At 42.3% G+C, this 26444-nt stretch overlaps 1 protein-coding gene across 4 annotated transcripts in view; it reads right to left on the bottom strand.

Moving 5' to 3' along the window:
* The window catches only part of PARN (poly(A)-specific ribonuclease), a 167941-nt gene that overhangs the window by 58358 nt on the left and 83139 nt on the right, over positions 1-26444 (bottom strand). For 3 of the 4 annotated variants that reach the window (XM_027117333.1, XM_027117334.1, XM_027117331.1), the window contains exon 22: positions 7117-7185. The exons of the other annotated variant lie outside the window; for it this stretch is intronic. In XM_027117333.1, the coding sequence (XP_026973134.1) occupies positions 7117-7185 (69 nt within the window). The remainder of the gene's footprint in view (positions 1-7116; positions 7186-26444) is intronic. 4 annotated transcript variants of the gene reach the window in all.

The raw sequence follows: 26444 nt of genomic DNA, 5'->3' as shown, positions 1-26444 counted from the left end.
AGACTAAGTTAGAAGGGCTCTGTAAGACGAGGTGAGAGTTACTCCAGTTTCAATGTCTTCAGTGATAAGAAGGTGTCCCTGAATGGTCCGTGTGCTGCAAACAATCACGGCTGCTGAAACGCCAGGCTTCTCAGACCTTCCGAGGGAGGCTGAGGACATTTGTGCAGCCTGGTTATTAAGCGGCTGCAATCACTTTACTGCAGCAACTGCTGGAGGGGGTGGGGTGGGGGGAGCATCAGGAAACTTCAGAAGCAGTCACACACCGTTAGTCCCGCATTTTCTGCAGTGGCTACCCTCAGCCAACATCAGGTTCTCAGTCAGTTTCTAAGGGAATTACCTATAATGCTTATCAATCCAATGGTTACAAGAAAGAGAAATATTTATTGGTTACTTATTCTGCCAGGTATGGAAAAATCCTGTAAGGATTATCCTGACTCTGTAGATAAGGACACTGAAGCTCAGAAGAAGTGACTAGTTCAAGGTCTCAAAGATGACAAGTGTTGGGATCCAAACCAAAGCTACATTCTTTTCATGACACCATGTGCACTGGAAGCGTCCCAGACCGTGTCATTTAGAGTTAACACAGGCAAATGCCTCTGTCTGCAAGAGACTCAGAGTCTGTCCACCTTTCCATACAACAGTTATGAAAAAAGCAGAAGGAATCTCTCCGTGATAACCTGGTATGCTAACCACCCACCCGAAGTGACGTGTGCTGACAGTGGCCTCTGCCAGCTTTGCAGACACAAACCCTACACCCTACCCACCAACGTGTGCTTTAATGCTCTACGGTGCCCACTTCTGACACCCTTCATGACCTCTCCTGACCCCTCCCTCAGCCGCCAGCCTGGAGCCCTGCACCACTGTGCCCTCATTCTGGGTTTTCACCCCACACCAGGAGGGCACCAAACATCGCTTTGTGTTTGCTTGCTTATTTACATGTGAACATACCAGATTCAGAAGTTTTCTCATATTCCATATAATTTGATCAACTCTGGGTTTTCAACAGCATGACCATTTTCTGACTTTTACCAGAGAGAGAATGGAGGGTTTTATCTCAGATTCCACGGGAGAACTAACTTTACAAAAACACTCAACCCTAATAATGGTCACTAAGAACATTTGCCTGTGTTCAAAAAAACTGATCTTGGGTGTACCTCCCCTCAACCCACACAAAGAACTAGGCGGATACTAAGGTGCACACAGGAATCGGTGGTCTGTCAGAAGCACTGCAGTACAGCTATTTCCAGGGTGCCCAAGAGGTGAGAGCGGGCGAGCCCGCCCAGGAGACAACAGCCCTATTTTACCCTTGCCAGTCCATCCTCTTCTGTAAAACCCTGCAGAGTCTTCAAGATAAAGTGCAAACCTGCTAGAGGACGTCAGGGCCTTTAGCTTGGTCCAGCCCTCACTTCAACGCTGACTCTTTCCCCACGTTTACCCAGGCGCTCTTGGAGGGAAGGGACCTTAGCTTATTCATCCGTGTAGCGCCTGGGCTCTACCATGGTACTTTGGCAGGAATTTCATCTGACATTGTGGAAGGAGGGAAGAAACACAGCTTTTGTACCTGCTGTCAGCTTGTTTCTACTCAAGAGAAGAAAGCCAGAACCAGGATACATATTCACAACATCTTCAGTGAAAAATTCCATGAGGAAGGGTGGTTCAGCAGATGAAGAGTCCTGGGCTGGAAACAAGAGCTGGCTCTGACTCTGAAGGGCAGGCTCCCCTGGGCAGGAGCAGTCTGTGCACATTGCCACACCTGAGCCTCACAGCAACGCTGGGAAAGAAATGGCAACGGCCCTTGACAGCAGACTCGGCGAGGCCAATGCACCTGCCCCGGGCACATGGTCAGGACCCAGGGCTTGTGATTCCTTGTCCCTTGCTCTTCGTACATTGCATACTTATCCAATAAAGGGTTGCTTGGTTGTTTGTTTGTACAGTACTAAGGCTAGGGAATTCCCTGGCGGTCCAGTGGTTAGGACTCTGCACTTTCACTGCTGAGGGCCTGGGTTTGATCCCTGGTCGGGGAACTAAGATACCACAAGCCTTGCACCGCAGCCAAAAAAATAAATAGAAATAAAAAAATAAAGTAGTAAGGCTAAAGAGTGAAAACTAAGGCACATGAAAGAGATCCAAGCACTGTAAAGAGCACAGCGGAAATAATGGAGTAAGAGGCAGAAGGGAAATGGGTTCACTCACTTCTGCTTTCCCCAAGCCTCTATCACAGCACCTGACATGCAGGAGACACTCAGGAAATGAAATGCACTAAGGCCAAGGGAGCAAGCTCAGGCCACGATGCTTAAAAAGATGTGAAGGGCAGAGTGTGAGAGCAAGAACAGCTGAGCGTTCACAGAACCAGGCTCGTACCCCCCGGCACTGGGTGGTTGGTACCGTGCGGGCAGGTGCTGTGAGTCCCTGTGACAGATAAGGACCAGAGCAAACTCAACAGGCGCCCGGAGAGGAAGTGGGTCCCGTCCTGGTTCCGCCACATACAAGTCACGCCTACGACTCCGTGCCCTCTCCACGTCACCCCCTCATTCTGCTCACGGCTCCCACACCTCATTTCACCTCAGAGTCTCTAGTTAAGGCCAAGGAAGTGGATGGGAATTCCCTGGCGGTCCAGTGGTTAGGGCTCCACGCTCTCACTGCCGAGGGCCCAGGTTCGATCCCTGGTTGGGGAACTAAAATCCCACAAGCCATGAGGTGTAGCAGAAAAAAAAAAAAAAACTAAAGATGTGGAGAAGAAAACACTCTCCACAAACTGGACAAAGGCTGACCTGTAGACATGGTGACATTTACTTAAAATCTACACAAAGGGAGGCAACGAAGTCAAATGGGAAAACCACAGGTTCCAAGGCCACAGTGGCCTAGGTTCAAATCCTGCCCCCGATTTTAACTTGCCTGAGGCAAGTCACCTGCCTCCCTGGGCTTCCCTTTCTTTATCCATAAAATGGGCATATCTACCGACCTCAGAAAGCTATTAGGAAGGGCAGAGAGTACATACACAGAGCTCTCAGCACAGGGCTTGGCACACGGTAGGGGCCTAAGTAATGAGGCTGTGGCTGTTAGATCACAAAACAAACGGTTCAGACTAAAAGAACGGTGTCTAAGCCCATAAGATATTCTACAGTGAAACAGATTCGGCGAGCTGTATAGCTCATCACACACTGGGGGGCGAGAAGTGAGGGGGGCCTCACAGACCTGAGTCTGCAAAGCTCACGCGATACTGCTATCATTTAGAATTGGGGTCTTTCCCATGCAAAAACGTGGAAAATACAGGAACCGATACGTCAACCATACTGGACAAGTATAAAATCAAAAAGTCTGAACTATAATTTTTAAAAATTGAACTAAGACCAAACTTAGTCAATTAATTTTCACTAACTCTCCTGGCAACACCATAGTCCGCTTCTGAAACGTGCATCTCATTCATTCATTCCACAAACACTGGCTCCAGGTACTGTGCTGGGCACCGGCGTGTGGAGGAAGGGAAGAGATGGTCCCTGCCCGGAATAAGCTTACAATCTAGAGGAGGAGGAAAGGAACAGGAAGGATTGGTAGGGGAGCACCAGGGAGACAGGAATCGAGGTGAGAAATGATGATTTCAGCATGAGGAGGAGCACGAGGTTGACTGTGGGAAAGAAGCTGCTGCTTAAGCTCTCGCTCCCACGGCCTCTGCCACCTGCCTCCACTTTTACTGAAGGGTGTCACCAAGGAGCACTGCTCGCATTAACCAGCCTGGGTGGGTTTTTTTTTTTTTTCTTTTCATGGTTCCCAGCTGAAAAGTCGATTAAGAAGAAATAAAGCTACCATTTATTGAGCACTTACTGTATATAAGAGCTGTGCTGACTGCTTTACAAACAAATGTATTTAGTTCTGCTCTTGCTCGTTCATTTATTCACCCTTCCACCGTTCGTGAACACAGACGCTAATGTATGAAACTCTCACTTGTTCATTTACTCATCTATCCATTCATTCATGAACAAACACACCATCTTCTATGCATGGGCAACTGGGGCTGAATCAGAGACCTGGTCCTTGTATTCGCCAGGAGGCAAGGACAGGGCACAGAGCCCCACACGTGTGCTGAGGGTTAGAAAAGCGCTCTGGAGTTTCCAGCGGGAGCTAGCTGGTCAAGCCCAGGACACAGGGACCGTTTCCCTAAGGAAAAGACATTCAGCCTTTCCTGAGACCGAAGGCTGGGAGAGCAGACAGTGTCAAAGACACTGGGGGTAGGGAAGCGTGTTCCAGGCAGAAGGAACACCGAGTGACCTATCTGAGTGAGGAGACACAGTCTTGACTGAGGAACTGAAACACGACCTTAACAGTGGAGACTAAAGAGGGAGCGGGGAGGACCTGAGGTGAAGCTGGAATGATGGACACGCCTCCAGGGCTCCGGCTAAGTGCACAGGGAGCCACCGTGGGGTTTTAGTCACCAGGAGGGTGCGAGTGTGATCTGATGTGTGTTCCTACAAGATCACTGCAACTGAAGGGGAAAACAGGAATGGGAATGGAGAAGGCGTGGAGTAAGAAAAGAAGTCCTAGTGGAACTCTGAGGAACAGCAAACATTTAATCACCTTATAGATGGGGAGGAGCAGGCAGGGGAGCCTGGGACGCTGTGGGCCCAAGAGGAGGGGACTAACTTAGAAAGTCTCGGGCTGTGGAGCCCAGGAAGGAAGGGTGGGTCAATGTACTGAGCAACCACGCAAGAGGAGACAGGGGCTCCGGGGCTTTATGGCACGGAGGTCACCGGGGACCTCGGCTAAATGAGAGGGCACGATGGCTAGGGTGATGAATCCAGACCACTGGAATTTGTAAAAGGAAAGAAGTCACGGGGAGCAAAGGGAACTGGGTTCTAGGAGTCCTTTTGAAAAGATGGATTAGATTCAGCAGGTTTTCTCACTGTTGGAAGAAGCAGCAGGTGGGCCTGAGGATAAGGGACATCGAAAGGCCTGGAGAGGAAACGGGGCCCAGAGCACGCGTGGGGACCCCACTTCCGAGAGAAGGGAGGAGCAGGTGCAGAGCTCGATGAATCTGGGGTAGGAAGCCCCACCCGGAAGCTGGCTGTTTTTGGGTAAAGGGAGTGGGTCTTCCCGAGAGCCCCAGAGCTGAGGCCGGGAGGACAGGAAGGGCAGAAAAGGCTGTGGAGTTGTGACTTACGAGGACCCAGCTGGAGACAGCGGCCTTCTAGGCAAAGTTACCAATCCACCCGTGCTCTTTTTCTCCTCAAAGCAACCCCACAAGGTGGGCAGGACCTCTTGTTTTTACAGACACGGAAACAGAGGCTGAGAGAGGTTGAGTAACCTGCAGAGGGCCAAGATAATGAACTGGCAGAGCTGAATTTGAATCCTCACCTCCCTGACTTTGATGCCAGGCTTCCGATGACACTTTTAACCTGCCCCTCAAAGCTGTCAACACAGCTGCTGCTCTAAACCCAAGCCAGACAAAAAAAGGTTTTCATAAATGCTGACACAGCTCCTTAAAAGATGGGGTAGTGACGTGCAGGAGGTAAGAATGATCTTATGATGGAGTCAAACAGGAGCAGATGGAGTTCCAAAAAGTTTAGAATTGAGAGTCACTTTAAGAAAAAGACAGAGAATACCTTTTTTTGTTTTTTTAAATAAAGACGAAAACACACAACTTACAATAGGGAGCTGGGAAGCAATTCCATACTTAATGGTATTGACGAACTTGACAGACAGCTGAAAGACCTAAGGCAATTTGCAACATTCTTCACACTTCATGGGAAACAATTAAGATTGATGTCTCAACTACACAGGAATAATTTAAAGTAAAATCAAAGATCTCCTCCTAGAATGTGTGAAATGGCAGATCCTAAATGTCAGGAACACTGAATAAATTATACTCTAGGGAAGACTAAACAGTACATGTTTTAGTTATACTATTTTATGACAGTATCTTTAAGGTCTACATATACCACAAAGGAGTACAAATAAATAATAATCATGGTTTACAGACAGGTTGCCATGCACCAGATGCTGTATTAGCTCTAATCCTAATATATTACCGTTATGGTCTATGATATCCTAATATATTAATCCTAACATACACTCTTTCATCTCTAATCGTACCTCTACAAAACAGCCCTATTTTGAGTATGACAAAACAGAGACCCAGATAGGTTAAGCCCCTTGCCTGACATCACAGTGCTGGACAGTGGAAAATGGCCAGATTTAACCCACTGCTGATACAACCTCCCCCTACACGGGTACCTTTCGCGCTCTAAAGGCATACAGTGTCCAGTAGGTTTTAAGTTGCAACAGTGTCACCAAACAAGACCTATCTTTTCTAGGCAACCCACTCTGATGTTTCCTATTGTTTCTTTTCTCTCTTCTTTTTTATTCTGGCGTCAACTAGCACTGATTTTCTGACCCACTGATGGGCTATGACTCGAAGTTTGAAACAAGCCACAGCTCACTGACACCCACCATTCAAAGTGGCATTTCTGTGCGACAATGCGCTTTGTGTTCTAAAAGGTTAGTCAACAAAAGAACTTTTAGGACACAACCTATTCACCAACCAGAGCCAGTGTGTAAACTGAACTGCTGGCTCGAGGTAGTGGCCGGGTCTGCAGTCAGAGTTAAGAAGGGTTCAGTGGTTCTCCTGAGCGATGTTTCAGATGCCAGACACGAATATACACCAAATATAAATGTCCCCCCACACACCAACACCACACTTTTGGACTGTTAACCTTGGCAGTTTGAGCTGTTTATGAAGCATTAAATCTGCCACAATATTAGTGCTGTTGTGATAACACATAAATGCACCAACTTTTCTCCACGTCCCAAGACCATGTTTACAAAAAGCCTCACAGAGCAGCATATTTTCAGACTTAAAGGTTTCAATAGGTGAAAAGCTTAAAGTCTGTTTGTGTATAAGCCAACCAGATACGGGAGATGCTGTACTGCAATATTTACACTTTCATTAAATGTCTCTCTGTGGATGTTTTGATGTGGTTTTCATTTGATAAAAGAATTTACTTACAGCTCATGACTAGGCTTATTCATTAACCAAGTGAAACCCAGGAGGGAAGGAGGGGGCCTGGGGAGAGAATGAGAATGACAGGCCTTTATCAGCCAGGCAGGGCTGAGCTATCTTACCTGCAGGGTGAGTCATTACCCCTGGGAAGGAGGGTATCAGTCCCCAGAAGCAAACTGGCCTCTCGCAACCTAGTAAGGAGTCACAGAAATTCCATATAAACTGTCCATATAGACAACTCCGTCTATGGTTCTCGTTAACCCTTCTCTGCCACGCTACCAATCTAGAACCTCTCAGGGTTCTCAGGATGGCACCAAGATGCTACCTATGAAAAGAGCCCTCTTCCTAGTCCTGCCTTGTTCTCTTCCCCGCTCCCCACCCCTACAATCCATCTAGAGATGCAGAACCTCCTGAAATCTGCATCAAACGTGACTCGCCTCTTCAGCGTCTCCAGGACACCCCGCATGTGATCTGTTACCACCAAAAAGGTGAGGAAAAAAATGCCAACACAACCTCCTTTAACACTCAGGCCAGCCTCCTTGGTGCCTGCATGGAGCCTCACTGGCACTGTGTCCAGCCTCTATGGAGAGAGAATCGATTCATAACAAAAGCAATGAAATCTGCTCTTCAGACCACAGGTTGCCTTGGGACAATGCAAGGTATTTGTTATAACCGGCAATGTCTGACTTCAGAAACGTATACAGAAAGAATCACAAGCTTCTCCAATGAGGAAATAAAGAATGACGAAGCTAGCCTTATTTTCCACATCAGTTTTACTCTTTGCCTTTGCTGACACTATGTGCCCAGCAGCTAATTTATTTCACTGGTGGGTTCTGTCTGTAGACCACACAGTAAAACCCTGCAGATCACCAAACAGGCCAAAGGGGCAGCACAAAACTGAGTAAGAATTACTTTGGTTTTTAAAGTCCCACCCCATCTTGGCTTTTAACACATTCATTCTACACTTGTATTATTTTTCTCCTTTTAAGTCACCAAACCATTTCCCTATGGGCTTTAGGAGTTTAAGAAGACTAATCCACCTCTTTATTTTCTTCATCCTTAAGTCTGTCTCCCTGTTATGGGAGGTGGTCGCTGCCATCATCAGTGGTCAGACCTACAGGCAGCATTCGGGTCTGACACAAGCATGTTAAGCTGCCAAAAGCAGCTGAAGTAGCTCAGTGTCAAGCACATACATACACAGGAGACTGCGGGATGGAAAGATAGGAGAGAGAGGGACGAAGAGAGGGATGGGGAGAGGAAGGGGGAGGGGAGAGCATGCCTGCCCGAGAGGCGGCCAGAGAGTGAGCTTCTCCCATTCGGTGAGGAAGTGCTTTTAGAAGATGGCAACTCCCCAAATTCAGAGAAGTAACAAGTTTTTCACCACTCCTGAACATTTAAAGAACCTGTGAAATATTGTGCCAGCAGGAGAATAAGGCAGATTTTCTTTTTTAATTGATACTGGCATTGGTCAACTTTCCTGTCTGAAGTTGTTAAGATCTCTACATTGTTCTGAACAGTCATTTTGTTTTCTACATCCTAAGGAGAAGTAAATGTAGATCTTTTTGTGTGTTTTGGACATCCAATGGAAAATCGACTGGTTAGAAAACAAGAGTCAAGTGTTACATTTTAAAACACTTACATGAAAAAAGAAACTGAATACAGTGGCAAGTGTTGTTATACTGCTACACTTTAAAGCAGTGGTCCCCAACATTTCTGGCACCAGGGGCTGGTTTCGTGGAAGACAATTTTCCCACGGACGGGGGCGGGGTGGGGGGTATGGTTCAGGCAGTGATGCGAGCGATAGGGAGCCATGGGGAGCGGCAGATGAAGCTTGGCTCACTTGCCCACCGCTCACCTCCTGCTGTGCCACCCGGTTCCTAACAGGCCAAGGACCGGGGACCTGGGGTGTATTTTATAACATTACATCTTAAAATTCCCAAAGGCTCAAGAGCTTCCGACAACATCAAAATGCTTAACACAAATTAGGAAATTGAAAAATAACTTTTGAAGGTCATGTATCGGTTGAGCAGAACACAGAATGCTTTCTGATTGATAACGGAGCGTTCAGGGATTTTAAAGTACTCTCTACTTTTATTTTTCCCTAGAAAAATATTATCACCCTTTAAATGATAACTCTGCAGTCCCACATCTAATGCCTCTAACATAAGTAAAGTCTCATTTTAAAGCATGTAAACTTAAGTTTAATGAATGAATTTACTTATCCTGCCTTTGCATAGCATTATGCTATGATTTCAATGAAGAAAAAATATGAGTATCTGACAGCAACTTGCATGGGACAGAGCTGCAAAGCTCTACAAACCACGTTTCTGCAGGGCACTCACAGACAGACTGGTCCCGCACCAGGTTAGGGCAGCAGTTAGAGGCCTTCACCAACAGGAAATGCACAAGCCACGCTTCCTTCTAAGGCTACAACTGGATCCTTCTGTCAAAACCAAATCAGCAGCACGGAGGTGCATGGCTATATACAACACACTCAGTGCAACAGTCCACGGGTCTGACTCACAAATGAAACAATTTTGACTAATGTAAAAAAAGAACATGTTTTCGGTAACCAATCCCCCTCAGGACTTGATTTGGGAGGCAAACTGTCCAGCTTCTACCTTCAAATGATAGACAAATGAGAACAGAGGAGAGCGCGAATGTTAAGATACACGCAGAGGTGTGAAAAATAAAGGAGAAAGTCGGCTTGCAGAGCCAAGTTTATCTCCTACTTCGCCCTGAGTAGTCAGCCAAGAGCTGATAGAGGGCTTTTTCCTAAAGTAGGTAGAAAAAAATCCCCACCAGCTGGGGGTTGCCAGGCGACCTGCCACATTTTACTAAAGCAGGAGCAGTGAGAATCCCCAGAGGGCAGCTGGAATGCCGCGTAACGCCTTCTCCCAAGATCCAGGCGCACACTTGCCCCACAAGCCCACCCTGGGGCTGACACACACATGGGGAACAGCTATCTGAGTGCAGCCTGAAAGTCACGGACGTGGTGCAAAATTCACTCCAATCTCGGCCCGCTCTTCTCCAGCTCAGGCCAGAGCGCAGCCGGGATTCACTGCTGTCGCCAAAAAAAGCACAGGCAGACCCTGTAACTTGGTTCTCTGCAAGTCTGGACTAAATGCCGTTGGGTTTTTTTTTGGCTGTACTGTGTGGCTTGCAGGATCTTACTTCCCTGACCAGGGATTGAACCCAGGCCACGGCAGTAAAAGTGCCAAGTCCTATCCACTGGACTGCCAGGGAACTCCCTGTTGAGATTATTTAAATTAAAAATAAAAAATTTCTTTTTGAGCAATTCATGATTTAAAAGATTTTAATACAACTGTAGGAGCAGAAAGGCCCGATGGAATGAGTGTACACTCTGGGGCTGGAAAGTCCTACCACTGGGCTCCCACTTCACCTCTCTGGGCAACTGTTGCCTTGTCCTTGAGCTGAGGTGCTGTCCACAGGTCATTTCAGGGAAAGCACCTAGCACGGTGGAGTTGCAACAGCATGTGTGCAACAGTGTGTCTGTGTGGAGAAGACAGGCAGGGAGGCTAAAGGTGAAAACCACGTTTAGTCAAAGTTACCCTTGAAAATTCCCTTTGGAGGTGTCATGCCAGCATCCAATGTGGCTGTTTTTCCCTCCAGTGTCAGAGCACTCCGCTGATTCTCCTCTTGCACACCAGGCTTGCATGTGAGGACCAGGTTACTGAAGACACACGTGGGTGAGCACACTTAAATTTCTAATCGGCAGGGGTCAGCCGACAGGCGGAACTTGAGAATGGATATTCTCGTGGGAAAAGCAGGATCCCTAGCTCCCATTTCATCACCGACTCACTCACTTTCACTGAGTGGACTGACAAGCAAAACCAGTCTCACTACCGAGAAAATAATTTCCCCAATGAGTACATTTGAATTCATGCAAGTTTAAAAATTTTATGATGCTTCTCTAGTTGCAACCGAGTGAATACATAACCCAGGCCTTTGTGCCCATCCTCTGAGCGCACAGACCCCAGCTAGTCCTTCTAGATAGGAACATGTTCCAGTCACTTTATGTCACCACTGATATTTCTCCCAGAGAGAGTATCTAACACAGCTATTTCTCTCTGCTTCGCAGCAGCCTGGGGCTTGCGATGATTACATGCCACTGAATAACTGTGGCTTGACATCCCAGAGCATGGATTTTACTGGAGAGCAGGGAGGAAAAGTTAAATAATTAATCTGGTCATTTAAAACATTTTAATATTAAAATAAAATGGATGTATTATAGAGTGGAATTTTTCAAATTTGCAAGGATGGTTTAAATAAAACACGAGACTGCAGAGAAATGCCAACTCGCGCTCCCTGATGCGCTCCCCTCCTCTCTCCCTACTGCACAGCACCCCCAGGTGCCCTTGAGCATCCTGTCTGCTCCCCTTTGGTGTTAGGGGTACTTTGTGGAGTTTAAGAATAGCCTCCTCCCACAGAGGCCCTTTGTAATAAATATTAACTGAATGAACGACCCATTCTTTCTGGTGTAGTGAGAGCACCAAAAGGGGAAAGAAACCCCTGACTCCTCTTCTTGGCATCCAGGTGGTAAATGTCATGTTCACGAGTGGTTTACACAAGACAACTCATACTCTCAATGCACACACGAAACTCACGGACCTGTTAGTTCTTCGTGAATAGGAGCAATCCTGGAAAGAGCTGACCGGTGTGAGAAAAGGGTAATGCAGTTATCTATTTTCTCCTGCGAAGGTGACAGAAATGGATGTATCACGTATGAGCAAGGAAAGACGAGGGCAGCCTCAGCTGAGAGGGTGTGCTCCCACAGTTCAAATCAATCTGTCTGAAAGGGGTGATAATACCCCTCTTTCTCTGCATACCTGTGGTCATAATGGGAAGGTGGGAATCCTGTCCTGTAAGCTCACAGCCTGATCCTCATTCACCTGACAAGTATTTCTCGGCCAAAGTGAAGTGGTCACCTTGCATCCATCAGCTCATCTACCAAATGATCTGGACCAGGGGCTGGGTGAGCTTTGAGCAGCAGAGGCCACCTGCCCCTAGAGCTGCAGTTACCACCTCCTGAGACTACATCCCATATGGTACCCTAGTAGGCTCTGCTACCATCACTGTCTAGAGAAAACGGCAATCTGTTGAACGACTTGCCCGAAGTCCTGCAACTAGTATAAGGAGAGGAGCTGGCATTCAGACCCGAGGAATCTTGGTCACCCTACCAACCAGGAAGAATGATGTCAAGGAAGCGACCAGGCACTCGCCACCTGGTCTGCTAGCTGTTCTCCGAAGCAGGGAACACAGGCGATGGTGTTGGTCCCTTCCATGTGCCATCTTCAGCAGACAGGTCCACTGACTGTCAGTGGGTGTTCTGTCTGAATGAGAGGGGCGCACCCTTTGACCTAGTATTCCTCTTTTAGGAAACCAGTCTATGAAAACAATCTGAAATGAGGACTAATTTTTAATGCACAAAGATGTTTAAGGATAAAAAACATATATATATATAAAACCACAAGCATAAACCTCCAAAATGTTCAACAGTAGGGGGAACAGCTAAACAATTGCACTATTCAAATTCATCAAAAATTACACTTTTCAGGGGGATAAGAACCAAGCAATAAATAATCAATAAATTCTCTCACTAGTTATTTGGACAAAAGTAACCTGAATGCCTACCTCACAGGCTACATCATTGATTCATTCAACAAGTATTTGCTGATTACCTACTACGTGTCAGGTACTATTTTAGGCACTGAAAATACATTGAGAATAAAAATCTTCGCCCTCCTGTAGGGTGGTTATATGGGTGTGCTCACTTTGAGGTAATTCATTGAGTGGTATACTAACGACGCGTCCACTTTTCTATATGTATGTTAAACCTACATTTAAAAGTTTAAAAAAGCCTGGTATCATGGAGTTTATATTCCAGTGGTAGAGTGCAGACACTAAACAAAAAAGTAAAATACATTGGGTATATATAGTGCTATGGAGAAAGAGAAAAGCTGGGAGTGCCGAGATGGGAGTTGCAATTTTAAATAAAGGTCAGGGAAAGCCTTACTGATAGGATTGCCAAATAAAAATAGAGGACACCAAGTTAAAGTTGAATTTTCAGATAAGCAACAAATCATTTTTTAGTATAAGTACATTCCATACAATATTTGGGCCATGCTTAGTTTAGGCAAAATCTGGCAACCCTACTTACTGATAAGATGGCATTTGAGCAAACCTCATTCCTAATGGATTTAATACTTAATGCTTCTAAGTAGGACACCAAAGGCAAAAACTATAAAAGAATAAATTGATAGTTGTTACTATGATAATATGTAAAGCTTTGGGGTAGCAAAATAGACTATACTAAGACGTATACAACAAACTGGGACAAATATTTGCAAAATACATAACCCAGCATTAGTCTCCCTAAGCTTCAATTTCTTCTGTAAAATGACGGGGGAAGATGGTACCTGCATTTCATAAAATCGTTATGAAGATTTCAGAGCAGTGTCTAGTAGCTAATAACTAATGGCTTACTAAATGTTAGAAATGAATAATCATCATAATAAAAGTGTACTCACAAATCAATAAGAAAAGCACACAACACACAAAATGAGACGAACCAATTAAACTTCTCAAAATAATTCTAGTGTGCACTTTGCAGAACATAAACTAAAATCTGAATGGCATCCTTGCACAAGTATTACCCATAGGATACTTGTTAATACAAAGGGGGAGAGCTACAATGGAGATTTCTGAGGCCACCATTTAACAAAATTATCAAACAAAACATCAGTAATAATGGAACAAATAGACAGTGTGTGTCCCTCAGTGTGACGTGCTAAGAGGACATCGCCTATGTAGCCCTCCTGTCAGACACGTGTAATCCCAGGAGACAGACAAACCCGAATGGAAGGACACCACAAAACAACACCTGGTCTGAACTCTTCAGAAAGTGTTAATGTTATAAAAAACAAAAACAGGCTGGGGAACTGTTCTAGATTAAAGAGCTATGATGACTCTACTAACTTCGAAGATGAAGGAAGGGGACCAGGAGCCAAAGAATGGGGGTGGCCTCAAGAAGGTGGAGAAAAAGCAAAAAAACGGATTCCCCCCTCCAGCCTCCAGAAGGAACACAGCTTTGCTGACACCTTGATCTTAGCCAAGTGAAACCAATTTGGGACTTTTGCCCTCCAACTGTAAGACACTCCAACTAAACTGTAAGATAATCAGTTTGTGTTGTTTTAAGCTACCAAGTTTTTGGTAATTTGTCACAGCAGCAGTGGAAAACTAATACCAGTGTTTGTTTTTGTTTTTTTACAACCTGTAGAAGTTAAATTGTAGAAAATTGAGAGAAATACAACCGCTTCCTGTCCCTAGTTATGCAAATGATTTCTGTTCACAGGACTGTAAAAATACATTGTCTAGTGTGTTAAATTCTCATTTGAATTGCTTTTAACATCTTATTAGTTTTTTCATTAATTAATGAGTTGAATAAAATCTTTGACACTTGTTTAAAAAAAGAGAATTATGATGACTAAATGCAATACATGATTTTGACTTGATCTTGGATCAAAAAATAAAATAAAAAACTGTAAGAGACAGTGTTGAGACATTTGGAGAAATTTTATTATGGCCTAAACATTAGATCGTATCAATATCATAAATTTACTTCAATAAAAAAATAATAATACATATATACATACTTGTATATGTATAGATTATGGATGCATGTGTGTGTGTATATGTACAGAGTGAGGGGGAGATAAAGCAAATGTAACAAATGCTGCCGTCTTACCTATAGTGTTACAGGTTTAAAAGTTTTCAAAGTAAAAAGAGAAAATACCAAAAATAAAATGAAAAGAACGGCTGATAAGAACAGTTTTAAAAAGATAAATACCTAACACTGTACGGATTATAAACTGATATAACCTTTATACAGGGCAACCTGACAATATATGAGAAATTCTTATTTTTAAACTTCTTTTTTTAAACCAATTCTCTGGCTCTATCATGTTATAGACAGAGGCCAAGTGAAATTCCAGAGATTTTATAATTTTGCATTTGCAGTTCCTCCTTTCACACAAAATTCTTCTGCCCAAAGAGGTTTAAGAGTGTTGTTAAAATTAAGCAATGCATTAAAAATGAAAACTCACCTAAAAATTCTATAATAAGAATATTATTGAGTAAATTATGGTATATCAACTTGATGGTTTATTTAACTAATGCAACCCGTTAAAATTTTTTCATAGAGTTTGTAGGGGAGCAAAATTTGCCACCCCAAAATGTGTCTATTTAGCATGAGGATTATTTTAAGCTGATTATTTTTAAGAAACAGAACCCTTAGGAAGTCTTTGTTTTTAACCCCTTCTCTTCCTTTAACTGCCTAAAAGAATTTGGATAAAGGGCCTGATCTAGGAAGAGCACTACCGCCAGAGATGTCTGCAAAGATATGGGCAAAGTGAGGTTGGGGGAACTCAGCAGGGCCTGGAGACCCCAGTCCTGTCTGTGTCCCATTGTCTCTGCAGGGCCCAGCAAAATGTTTGCTTACCAAACATTTATTTTCCCATCTCTATGTGAACTGCCTTCCTCCTCCTTTGAAGTCTCAAACCCCTACCCCTTTCTCCTCCTCTCAGAAGGCATATAAGCCTCAACTGCCTAACTTATCCTAGGGTCTCAGGTTTCTTACGGAGCCTCTAGAATGTATGCAATTAAGTTTGTTTTCTCCTGCTAATCTGTCTCGTGTCAATTTAATTCTTAGACCAGCCGGAAGAACCCAGAAAGGGTAGAGGGAAACTGTTTCCTTCCCCAACAAGCTTAAATAACTTGAGAAAATTTCTCAACAACTATTATTAAAAATAGAAAAAATTAAAGCATGTACAATTATACCCACATAAAATAAAGAGGAAAAATACTAAAAAAAAAAAAAGAAACCAACAGAATGTTATGATGATTATTTCTACGTGATTTTAACTCATTTGTGTGTATGTTTCCCTCCAATTTTCTGTAATGAACATGTATTCATTTCATTTTTTAAAATACTTTTTAAAAATAAAAGACAAAAAATTTGGCATTCTTAGACTTGCAACAGAGTGGAATATTTTTGTTACTGTAGTTACCCAATTAGACATCTGAAAGCTGAGTGCAGGGAACACAGGCTCATAGTCCCACAGTGCTGTGTCCTCTAATAATTAAAAGAGAGCCCTATTCAAAAAGAAAACTTTTTAACTGACCGTGGGATAGCAAAGTTTTTGATAATTACAGAGGAAGGTTATGAGCTATGAATATGTTTACACATACTATTATTTTTTTAACATCTTTATTGAAGTATAATTGCTTTACAATGGTGTGTTAGTTTCTCCTTTATAACAAAGTGAATCAGCTATACATATACATATATCTCCATATCTCCTCCCTCTTGCGTCTCCCTCCCACTCTCCCTATCCCACCCCTCTAGGTGGTCACAAAGCACCGAGCTGATCTCCTTGTGCTGACGCATACTATTATTAATACGCTGAAAATGTTATACTCAAAAGGCTTGATTCGATGCCAGCAAAGACCAAATAAATTTTCTTTGAGACAGAGCAGTCTCAATATTTTATTTGATTAATTTGGTGTTTGGCTATAGCTCAACCTCAAAAATCCTAATCTAGGCTGAACCAAAATTCCACAATTCATTTCATTTTTAACTATAGGCTTAAGAGAACAGAGTTATCACACACTAAACGAAAATCTCAATATCATTTCTGAATGTAGGCAAGTCAACATCTTAAGCTGACAACTTTCAACGTTCGATAGAATTTAAAAATTATTCTTGAAAGTAAAGCGTTCTGAGAATAATAAAATTATTCCGAGAATCCAGAAGGTAAAATTTTTAAAAGGCAAAATTTCCAAAGAATAAGCTAAATTATAAATAAATAAAATTATCCTGAAATAATTAAGTAAAATTATTCTGAGAAATAAAATAATCCACTTAGAAGACTTAACCTACCTGGAATGACCTCTCAAAACAGCCATCTCCATTGAGAAAGGAACCTCTCCTACAAGGCTACAATCTGCCAAAGAGCTGTAAACAACGTATCGATCTGCTTATTTGACCTTACTGATCAGCCCCTGATGTGGCTTCCAGACAAGGTGCCCACTGCATGGATGGGCACTCCAACTTCTAGCCTGCATCTTAGAATACTCATTCAGCTGGCCCTGCTCCCTCACAGAAAGCACAAACAGTGCACTTAAGAGTTACTGAATTGAGCGTGGAGAGAAGGGGAAGAGCGAGCTTAATTCAATAAATATGACTTTCTGCATGATTGTTTAGTAATTTTTTCTTTGGCTATAAGTAAACAGATTATTTTAAAATGTTGTCACAAATGACAAAACAGTCTAATTACCAATACATTTTTAAAAAATTTTATTGAAGTATAGTTGATTTACAATGCTTTGTTAATTTCTGCTGTACAGCAAAGTGATTCAGTTATACACAGATATACATTCTCTTTCACATTCTTTTCCATTATGGTTTATCACAGGATACTGAATATAGTTCCCTGTGCTATACAGTAGGACCTTGTTGTTTATTCATCCAATATATTAACAGTTTGCAACTGCTAATTCCAAACTCCCAGTCCTTCCTTCCCACCACCCCCCCGCACCCTGGCCCCGGCAACCAAGTCTGTTCTCTATGTCTGTTTCTGTTTCGTAGATATGTTCATTTGTGTCGCATTTTAGATTCCATATATAAGTGATATAATGATATTTGTCTTCCTCTTTCTGACTTACTTCGCTTAGCATAATAATCTCTAGATCCATCCATGTTACTGTAAATGGCGTTATTTCATTCTTTTTTATGGCTAATGTTCCACATCTTTATTTATTCACCTATTAATGGCCATTTAGGTTGTTTCCATGTCTTGGTCACTGTAAATAGTACTGCTATGAACACAGGAGTGCATGTATCTTTTCGGATTATAGTTTTGTTTGGGTATATGCCCAGGAGTGGGATTGGTGGACCATATGGCAACTCTATTTTTAGTTTTTTGAGGAACCTCCATACTGTTTTCCATTCCAATATGTTTTCTTATGAAGAGATATTTGGGGGATCAAAATTTTAAACACTATACCCCATCCATCACTTAAGAGAGCTATCAAATGTATAACAAATAATAAAGATAAACTTATATCATCATCATCATTATTGTTTAAAACCCACAAATATGAAGCTCAAATACTCGGTCAAATATCACCAACATCTAAGAGTATGTGAAAAGCATTTTTATATGTAATATTAACACAAGTGTGAGGGCAAAATGTATTAAATCACAGAGATTTTTATAGCTGGAGGGAAAAAAAAAGCCTACAGAAGCAACTGTTTCAGGTAGAATCCTGCTGCATAGGAACAAGTGCATTTCCCAACCCTTGGGGGAGGGTGTAAATATTTTTCTATTCTTGAAGGAATAAACATTTTGGCATCGTATTTCTTTAGTAAAGAAGGAAGAATATGGTTAAATGTCCTTGTTACTTCTAGTCCCTAAGAAATGGGTTTCACAGCTCACCAGAGTTGAGATATACAACTTATCATGCTAACATATTCCTAACAGTTTTCTTTCAGAGAAGAGTTTAAATCCTCACCCAGAGCCGACAGACAAACAAAAACACCCCAACAAAACAATGACAAAAACAAATGGTGGAAACATTCCTCTTCAGAACAGATTCCCAGACACCCAGCAATTAAATTTAACCTGCTCAGCGTTGCTGCAGGCTTTTCAAGCATCTCTGCAGCTGAAGACTCTACCCACAGGGGAGAACACACTGCAGAGGGTTGAAAGAATGTGTTCATTTGTGAGGAAAAGGAAAAGGTCAGGGCCATTTCCAAAGTATGGGGTAATGAATTTCACCAAACAAATTTCAACAAAGGCTGCAGGAAAACCAAGTGAAACAACATATCCTCCTAAAGCTGTAAACTGCCATCCAGGGTAGCTTTTTAAATCAATACATATGCAATAGCCAACTTAACCAGTACTGCATTTTTCTAACATTTTCACAAATTCTTGAAAAAAATGAAGGCTGGGAAAATGATCTACTTAGAGATAATTAAGTGCCTGTATAGAACCACAAATTATGTAGGTTTTATAAAAATTCACTTTTTTAAAGCACAAAAAGAAAGATTAATCTGTATGATATGAAGATGATCAAGGCCTTAAAGAGAAAGGAAACAGCTGCTTAATCAAAATGACAAATAAGGAAACCCAAACCTTGAGCTGGACTTAGTTTCTTAATTTGTCATTCTGCTTTTCCAAAGACCATACCAGGTCACTGAGTTTTAAACCCAGGTCTTCACTGACAACCACAGAAGCACACAGCGGCAGACTATCTAGCTACCACCATCCTGGCACATGGTGTTTTGACTTGCTATGCAGACAATGCTTATCTTCTAGCCAAGCTTGCTCTTCTGCTGTGCTAAACCAGGAAGAAGAAGAGACAGAAGAAATCTATACAGAGAGCAGAAAATGTAGAAAAGAACTGAACCACAGAGGGGGGAAAAAAAATTCACCAATGTCAAAAGTTCTGAATGCCACCCAATCACGGGTTGCTCAATAAAGGTAGTTTCTGGAGGGAATTCCCTGGCAGTCCAGTGGTTAGGACTCTGCACTTCCACTGCAGGGGGGCCAGGTTCAACCCCTGGTTGGGGAACTGAGATCCCGCAAGCCACTCGGTATGGCCAAGGGGAAAAAAAAAAAAAATGGCAGTTTTTGGATCATCTTCCCTTCTTATGAGTCCCAAGAACACACAAAAATCAGATGACAAGTTCTTAACTCTTCTATTATCTCCAATCTATACAAGTATTTCCTGTCAATTGTACATTAGTCTTCCCTTATTTAAAAAAATAAAACAAAATTAAAAATTCACTGCTAGCTCAAAACCTAAAAGCACACAGCTTGCTTATCTCCATGAGTTGACACAGGATGATAAGTCCAAGGTTCCATTATCTGTTAAAGGTCAAGGATGAAACAGCTTGGCCTGTTCTAGGGACACAGCCTACACCCCACACCCCTAATGCCCTGATCAGAAGTGAATGCCGTTGTTCACAAAGGAGAGGGAAAGAGAGTCCAGACACATTAACAGAAATCCACTCCAACTGCTGAGAAAACCCCAAGCCACATCCTATTTGATGGCTCATTAAAAAAGGAAAAAATTACTTGGGAAGTGCTCAAGCAGCAGACGAATTCCAACACTAGTCAGAGAGGGAAGCTAATAATACATCACACATAACGTAAGTTTGAATCACCACGCTGAAATCATGAGAAAACTATGAGACGACATATCTTTGGCTCTCTTCTGCCTCCTGAATTATTAGGCTTAACAGATTCAAGTTGAGATCCATGTACTTAGAGGGTTAAATGCATCTAAAAAGTAATTCTGAAAAGCCTTTAAGAGCTAAAAATAAGTGATTTTTCTTTTCTCCTCCTGGAAGGCATAAGTTAAAAAGCCACTAATTGTGTATAAAACACAGTAAGACAAATAACATTATCTTCCACGCTGGAGGTAGAGCTGCCATGGAGTGGAGCACTTCCTAAGCGCCAGGCCTGCACCAAGTGTGGTACCAACAATCCTCTCACTCAGCCTCATCCAACCTGGGAGGCCGGCAACTGGGGTCTCCGTGAGGAGGAGGCTTGCTGACTCTCTACAGATGGATGAGCAAAGGACTATTTCAGCTTCGTTTTCCACAGGAGTAAACCTAGGCTCAGCAAAGTCGGGATAAGTAACTGGCCAACACCGGTTAAGCGCGTTAAGAACCAGGCCCCGGAAATCAAAGTGAGGCCACGGCACACCAAACAGCCCTGCTCTTTGCACTCTGCCTTAGGGTCTCTGATATCTCTTTTTATCCATACGCTTCTACAAAACTTTACCTTTCCAGGTGAAACTAACAATAAAAGCAGTCATCTTGTTCATTTTAAAGAGTTTTTTTCTTTCCTTTTTTTTTTTCTTATAACTAAAATAAATGCTTCTCTTCCAGGACCACCTAAAAACATACTTTCAGAACTTCAGCAAATATACTATTAAAAATAAAAATATTACAGAACTGTAGCTTTGCTAATAAATAATACAAATATGGACTATTTATTATATATATTCATTTTATCTGAGGTCTCACAGAATCGCTATGAGGGAGTCATTCGTAGGCCATGACAAATGGGTCCCATCATTAATCATTCTAGTTCCCTGCTGGATATCCTGTAAAATCCTGTATATACCATATATACTGTGATACACCACAGTGTCTTGAGTTATGACCCAATCTATGTGGCTGTGACTGGTATGACTGTTTAGACAGCTCACTAAGAACAAAATCTGTAACTTGGCCTAAGGCCCTGCTTGATGGGGCCCTGCCCAGCTGCCCAGCTGCCCGGTCACCTCTTCCCCACTCCCTCACAGCGCTGGCCTTGCTCCCTCTTGCTGATAAGGCTTTGAAAAAGGTGCTGCGTCTGCCTAGACTGCTCCCCACCACAAAGCTCATACTCACTACTCCTTCACTTGTTAGCTCAAAACTCTCTTTCTCAGGGAAGCTTCCCCTAGACTAGCTCTGTTTCTCCTGTTCTGTCCTCTCATCTAGCACTCTCCACACTTTATTAAACTAATTTCTGCCTCTCCCACTAGACTCCAAACTCCACGGGGTTGGGGTACGTGTTGCTCACCCCCTGCATCCTCAGCACCCAGCATATATGCACTAATTTGATAAACTGTTGAGAACCTTGTGTGTGTCAGGAACTGTTCTAGGCACTGGGGATCTATCATGGACCTCTGATTCTAATAAGGGGAAACAGACATGAGGAAGTGTACAAACTAAATGAAAAATCAAACAACCACAGTGCTTTGGAGAACAGTAAGGCAAGAAGTAGGGGGAGGTGTGGAAGAGTTACTTTCAAATGGAGTGGTAAGGCAAAGAAATGTGGGGCAATGATGTGACAGAGGTGAGGTGAGGGAGTGTGAATCACTAAATACCTGGGGAAAGATCATTCCAAGTGGGGGAAGCAGCTTGTGAAAAGGCCTGCAGCAGGAGTATGCCTGGAACGAGCAGGCATACAGTGGGCACTTGATAATGATGTTTTGTATAAATGAGACAGCACAGAAAAGCTACATAAGATCAAGCTGTTAATTATCACAGATGCCAAGGGGAAACTAAGTTTTCATCATATAACTTCTCTATTGGTAATAAAACACCATGTGGTCCACAGAACAAACGCAGAAAAGCATCTTTACAAACTCCCCAAATCAACACTTACCTGTCCGTTACTGTCTCTTCAAACCAAACTTGCCTTTGTTATTGTGTTGGTCAAATTCTAAAACATATACTTGCTCCTGTCTCTCACAGCTCAGCCATAAGCAACTCATACAAAACTTGAACCTAAGTACTTGGAGATGTTAACTTCCTTTTTAAACCAATGTCCCCAGTACAAACGTGAACTGGCTTTAACCCATCTCAGGTAGCAAATTCTATGGTATGTTTCATTGCCGTTAAATCACTAGAACTGACAAGTGAACTCAAATACATATACATGAAAATATTTTATTGCTAACATAATGTTTCTCCAGAGGTTTTAATAGTTAAAAAAAAAAAAAAGTCAAAATGAGTAACAGAAAAGGATTGTGCTCAAATCCCATAGGAAGTTATTAAAAAAGAAGCAAAAAAATTATCCCTATGGCCAACGAAAGCATGCCAGAAAGACATGCCTACAAAGGGGATGAAAGCTGTGCCTAATATTTTGAAATGAACTGTAAAAATTTAAGAGAATGATATAATATACGTGAGAACAAAATCAGAACTAGAAATACTCAGAAATGAGGGGACAGTACTCAAGAAAACATTAGAACTCAAGAAAGAATTCGATATGAAAGAAATCATTTTATAAATGCAGACTAAATTAGAAAGAATACAAGAATGAATAGGTGCAACATGACTTAAGAGACAGAGACGATGAAAAAGAGGAAAAATTTTAAACCAAAAAGAAACGAAGAGGTTAAAAATGATTAGAAACTAAGTGACAGAAGACAAGCAAAGAAGATTCAAACAGATACAATAGCAGTTCTCATGGACAAAAACAAATGCAATGAATAGAACAATACTGAAAGTTAAAATTCATGACAGGGCTTCCCTGCTGGCACAGTGGTTAAGAATCCACCTGCCAATGCAGGGGACGTGGGTTCGAGCCCTGGTCTGGGAAGATCCCACATGCTGCGGAGCAACTAAGCCCGTGCGCCACAACTACTGAGCCTGCACTCTAGAGCACGCGAGCCACAACTACGTAGCCCATTAGCCACAGCTACCGAGCCCACGCGCCTAGAGCCCATGCTCCTCAACAAGAGAAGCCACAGCAATGAGAAGCCCATGCACTGCAACAGAGTAGCCCCTGCTCGCCACAACTAGAGAAAGCCTGTGTGCAGGCAGCAACGAAGACCCAACGCAGCCAAAAATAAAAATAAATAAATTTATAAAAATAAATAAGTAAAGGGGCTTCCCTGGTGGCGCAGTGGTTGAGAGTCCGTCTGCCGATGCAGGGGACATGGGTTTGTGCCCCGGTCCAGGAGGATCCCACATACCGTGGATCGGCTGGGCCCGTGAGCCATGGCCACTGAGCCTGCGTGTCCGGAGCCTGTGCTCCGCAACGGGAGAGGCCACAAGTGAGAGGCCCGCATACCGCAATAAATAAATAAATAAATAAGTAAGTAAAATAAATTTCATGACATGACAACTTTGCTGAAGTAACCAAAAAAACAAACAAACAAAAAACAACAAAAGAGGCAATACTGCTCACTGAAAGGACACACCACATACCTGGGAAAACTGATTCAAAACAACCAGCCTGAAGACATATCCTAGTAAAGCTAGTAGACTTTAAAGCAAAAAATCTTTGGGGTATCCGTTCGAAAAGAGCAAGTCATTTAGAAGGGAAAAAAGTCAGACTGCCTTTGAGAGAAGCACTTCAAGCCAGAAGAAAATGGAATGTCATATGTAAAATACTCAAAGAGGGATTCCCTGGTGGCGCAGTGGTTAAGAATCCACCTGCCAATGCAGATTGAGCACTGGTCTGGGAAGATCCCACATGCCGTGGAGCAACTAAGCCCGTGCGCCACAACTACTGAGCCTGCGTGCCACAAGTACTGAGTCCGCATGCTACAACTACTGAAGCCCGCATGCCTAGAGCCCGTGCTCTAGAGAAACCACCGCAATGAGAAGCCTGCGCACCACAACGAAGAGTAGCCCCCGATCACCGCAACTAGAGAAAGCCCACATGCAGCAAAGAAGACCCAACGCAGCCAAAAAAAAAATACATAAATTTATTTATGTATTTATTCTAAAAAAAAGAATTCCAGAAGCATTCTTCCCATGACTTCCTAAAACATGTACTAGAGAAAAAGCTTCAGACAACCAAACTGGCTGAAGAAACATCATTATAAGTACTGATAGTGAGCATTAAATATATATTTACCTGCAAGACTAACATTAAATGATGGTTATAAAGGATAGAGTATAGTGCATATGGCTGATGGCTCTGACAATGTAGATATTAAAAGAGAAAACATAAGAATAAGGGAGGCATACAAGAAGAGTAAAATGTGCTGCCCTCTTTATAGTTAGTAATGGCGAGTAAAAGGGTATTTCCTCAAATCAGATGCAAAGGACAGGGAAGGCAAGAAAAATAAGAGATTATTAGCTAATTTCAATATTGCTCATATTGGCAGGGAACCAGTAAATAATGACTAAAAATACACACGATTAAAATATTATATGTTAGTTGTGGCAGACTGCAAAATGGCCAAAAAGTCTTCCTTCTTTTTATGTACACCTTTTGCAGTGTGACTTTTCTGCTCTTCCCATCAAGAGGTGCAGTGAGTTTACTGCTCCCCTTGAATCTCGGATTGACATGGGACCTGCTTTGGCCAAAGGTGTTTTAACAAGCACAATGCAAACAGAGGGAACTTATGGACAGTGAAAAGGGGCATGGCTAAGGTATTACATAATGGCATTAGAATATGGTAGCCCTAAAAAAAAGAAAGAAAAAAAAAAAAGAATATGGTAGCCCTCAGGACAAAAATGTTAAGTTGCTCTTAAAAAAAAAAAAAAAACCCACAAAAGCAATAAGCAAAACTTGAAAAAACATACTAAAGGGGAGAGATAATAAATAAAACAGACATACAGAGAATAACTATCCATATAAAAGACTTTTATACCTACATATATACTATAAAACAATGACAGAACCAAGGCCAAGCATTATCAGTCATATGAATAAATTTAAATGGGCCTAAACTCACCTATTAAAAGAAAAAAATTGATTGGTTAGCAAAGCAAAATCCAACTCTGTATTATTGCAGTACTACTGTGATGTTATCTCCCAGATATCTTGGGAAATTAAAAAAGCAAAGTTGAAAAAAAAAGTAAATATAGATTACAATTTATCTAAGAAATAGAAGAATATAAATATGTCTACTTACCTGTTTATATTAAGAAAAACAAACAATGGAAGGATAAAACACACACTTTTAAAAATAGTTACTTATAAGGGGAGGGAGAGAACAGGGTGGAGGAGACTGGGATAAAAACTAGACTTTTCTGAATACAGTATATCTTGTTTTTTAAATTTGACTTTGGAACCGTGACAATATTTTAAATAATTACAAAATAATTGTATTTTGTAATTGTATTAAAAGAGATCCCTAAGAACTAAAAAGAAAACAAATGAGCCTAAATGTATACAGCTTGGGGCATAAACTCACAGAGAGGGAACTAATCCAAAAGGCTTTAAAACAGCTATCAAACTGTATGTCCCTCAAGGACAACAGCCCAAGCCAAACAGAACTGCAAAAGTCTGAACTGTTCTCTATCACACTGGTGGTGATTGCACTGGTTGGTTATTCCGAGACTGCTGGGTATATACCATGAGATAAAACAGATGAATAATTATATGATACTCTATTGCCACCCTTCCCAGTATCACTGGGAACCAGGATTCTTGGTATGGGAGAAAGAAGATATATGTAAGACCAAATTAAGTAAAAAAAACTTTAGCCCTGATGTTGAGTCAGAAATGCCAGTTTGAACTCACGATGTATTTTATCTGAAAGAAAGGAAGATGTTTTTTCTTAGCTCTGTCTATTGTAAAGGCTCAAAAACAATGACCAACTCAGCACAGTGAGCACTCTGGCACCCTGACTGTGGTCTTGAAATACCATTTTCCATGAAAAGTATCCAGAGCTCCTTAGAGGAGTGTTGACTCCAGGCCTGGGGCAGAGCATGTACCAGATGAACCTGGAACATCTGTCTGTCACAGGGCAGGTCAAAAGGACTTGGCCAACCTCAAGAGGCTCTCACTTGCACAGCTGGGAGAACTGGATCATTAGTAAGGGTTAAAACTGCACCTGGATGAATTGCATTGTAGGTGTTTATGTGCCATTACGTCCATGAGTTCACAGTGATAGCAAACCA

This window comes from Aethalodelphis obliquidens, unplaced genomic scaffold, assembly GCF_003676395.1.
Source record: "Aethalodelphis obliquidens isolate GAN/ISIS:26980383/991018 unplaced genomic scaffold, ASM367639v1 scaffold18, whole genome shotgun sequence".
NCBI lineage: Eukaryota > Metazoa > Chordata > Mammalia > Artiodactyla > Delphinidae > Aethalodelphis > Aethalodelphis obliquidens.
This window is presented reverse-complemented; position numbering and strand designations above follow the sequence as displayed.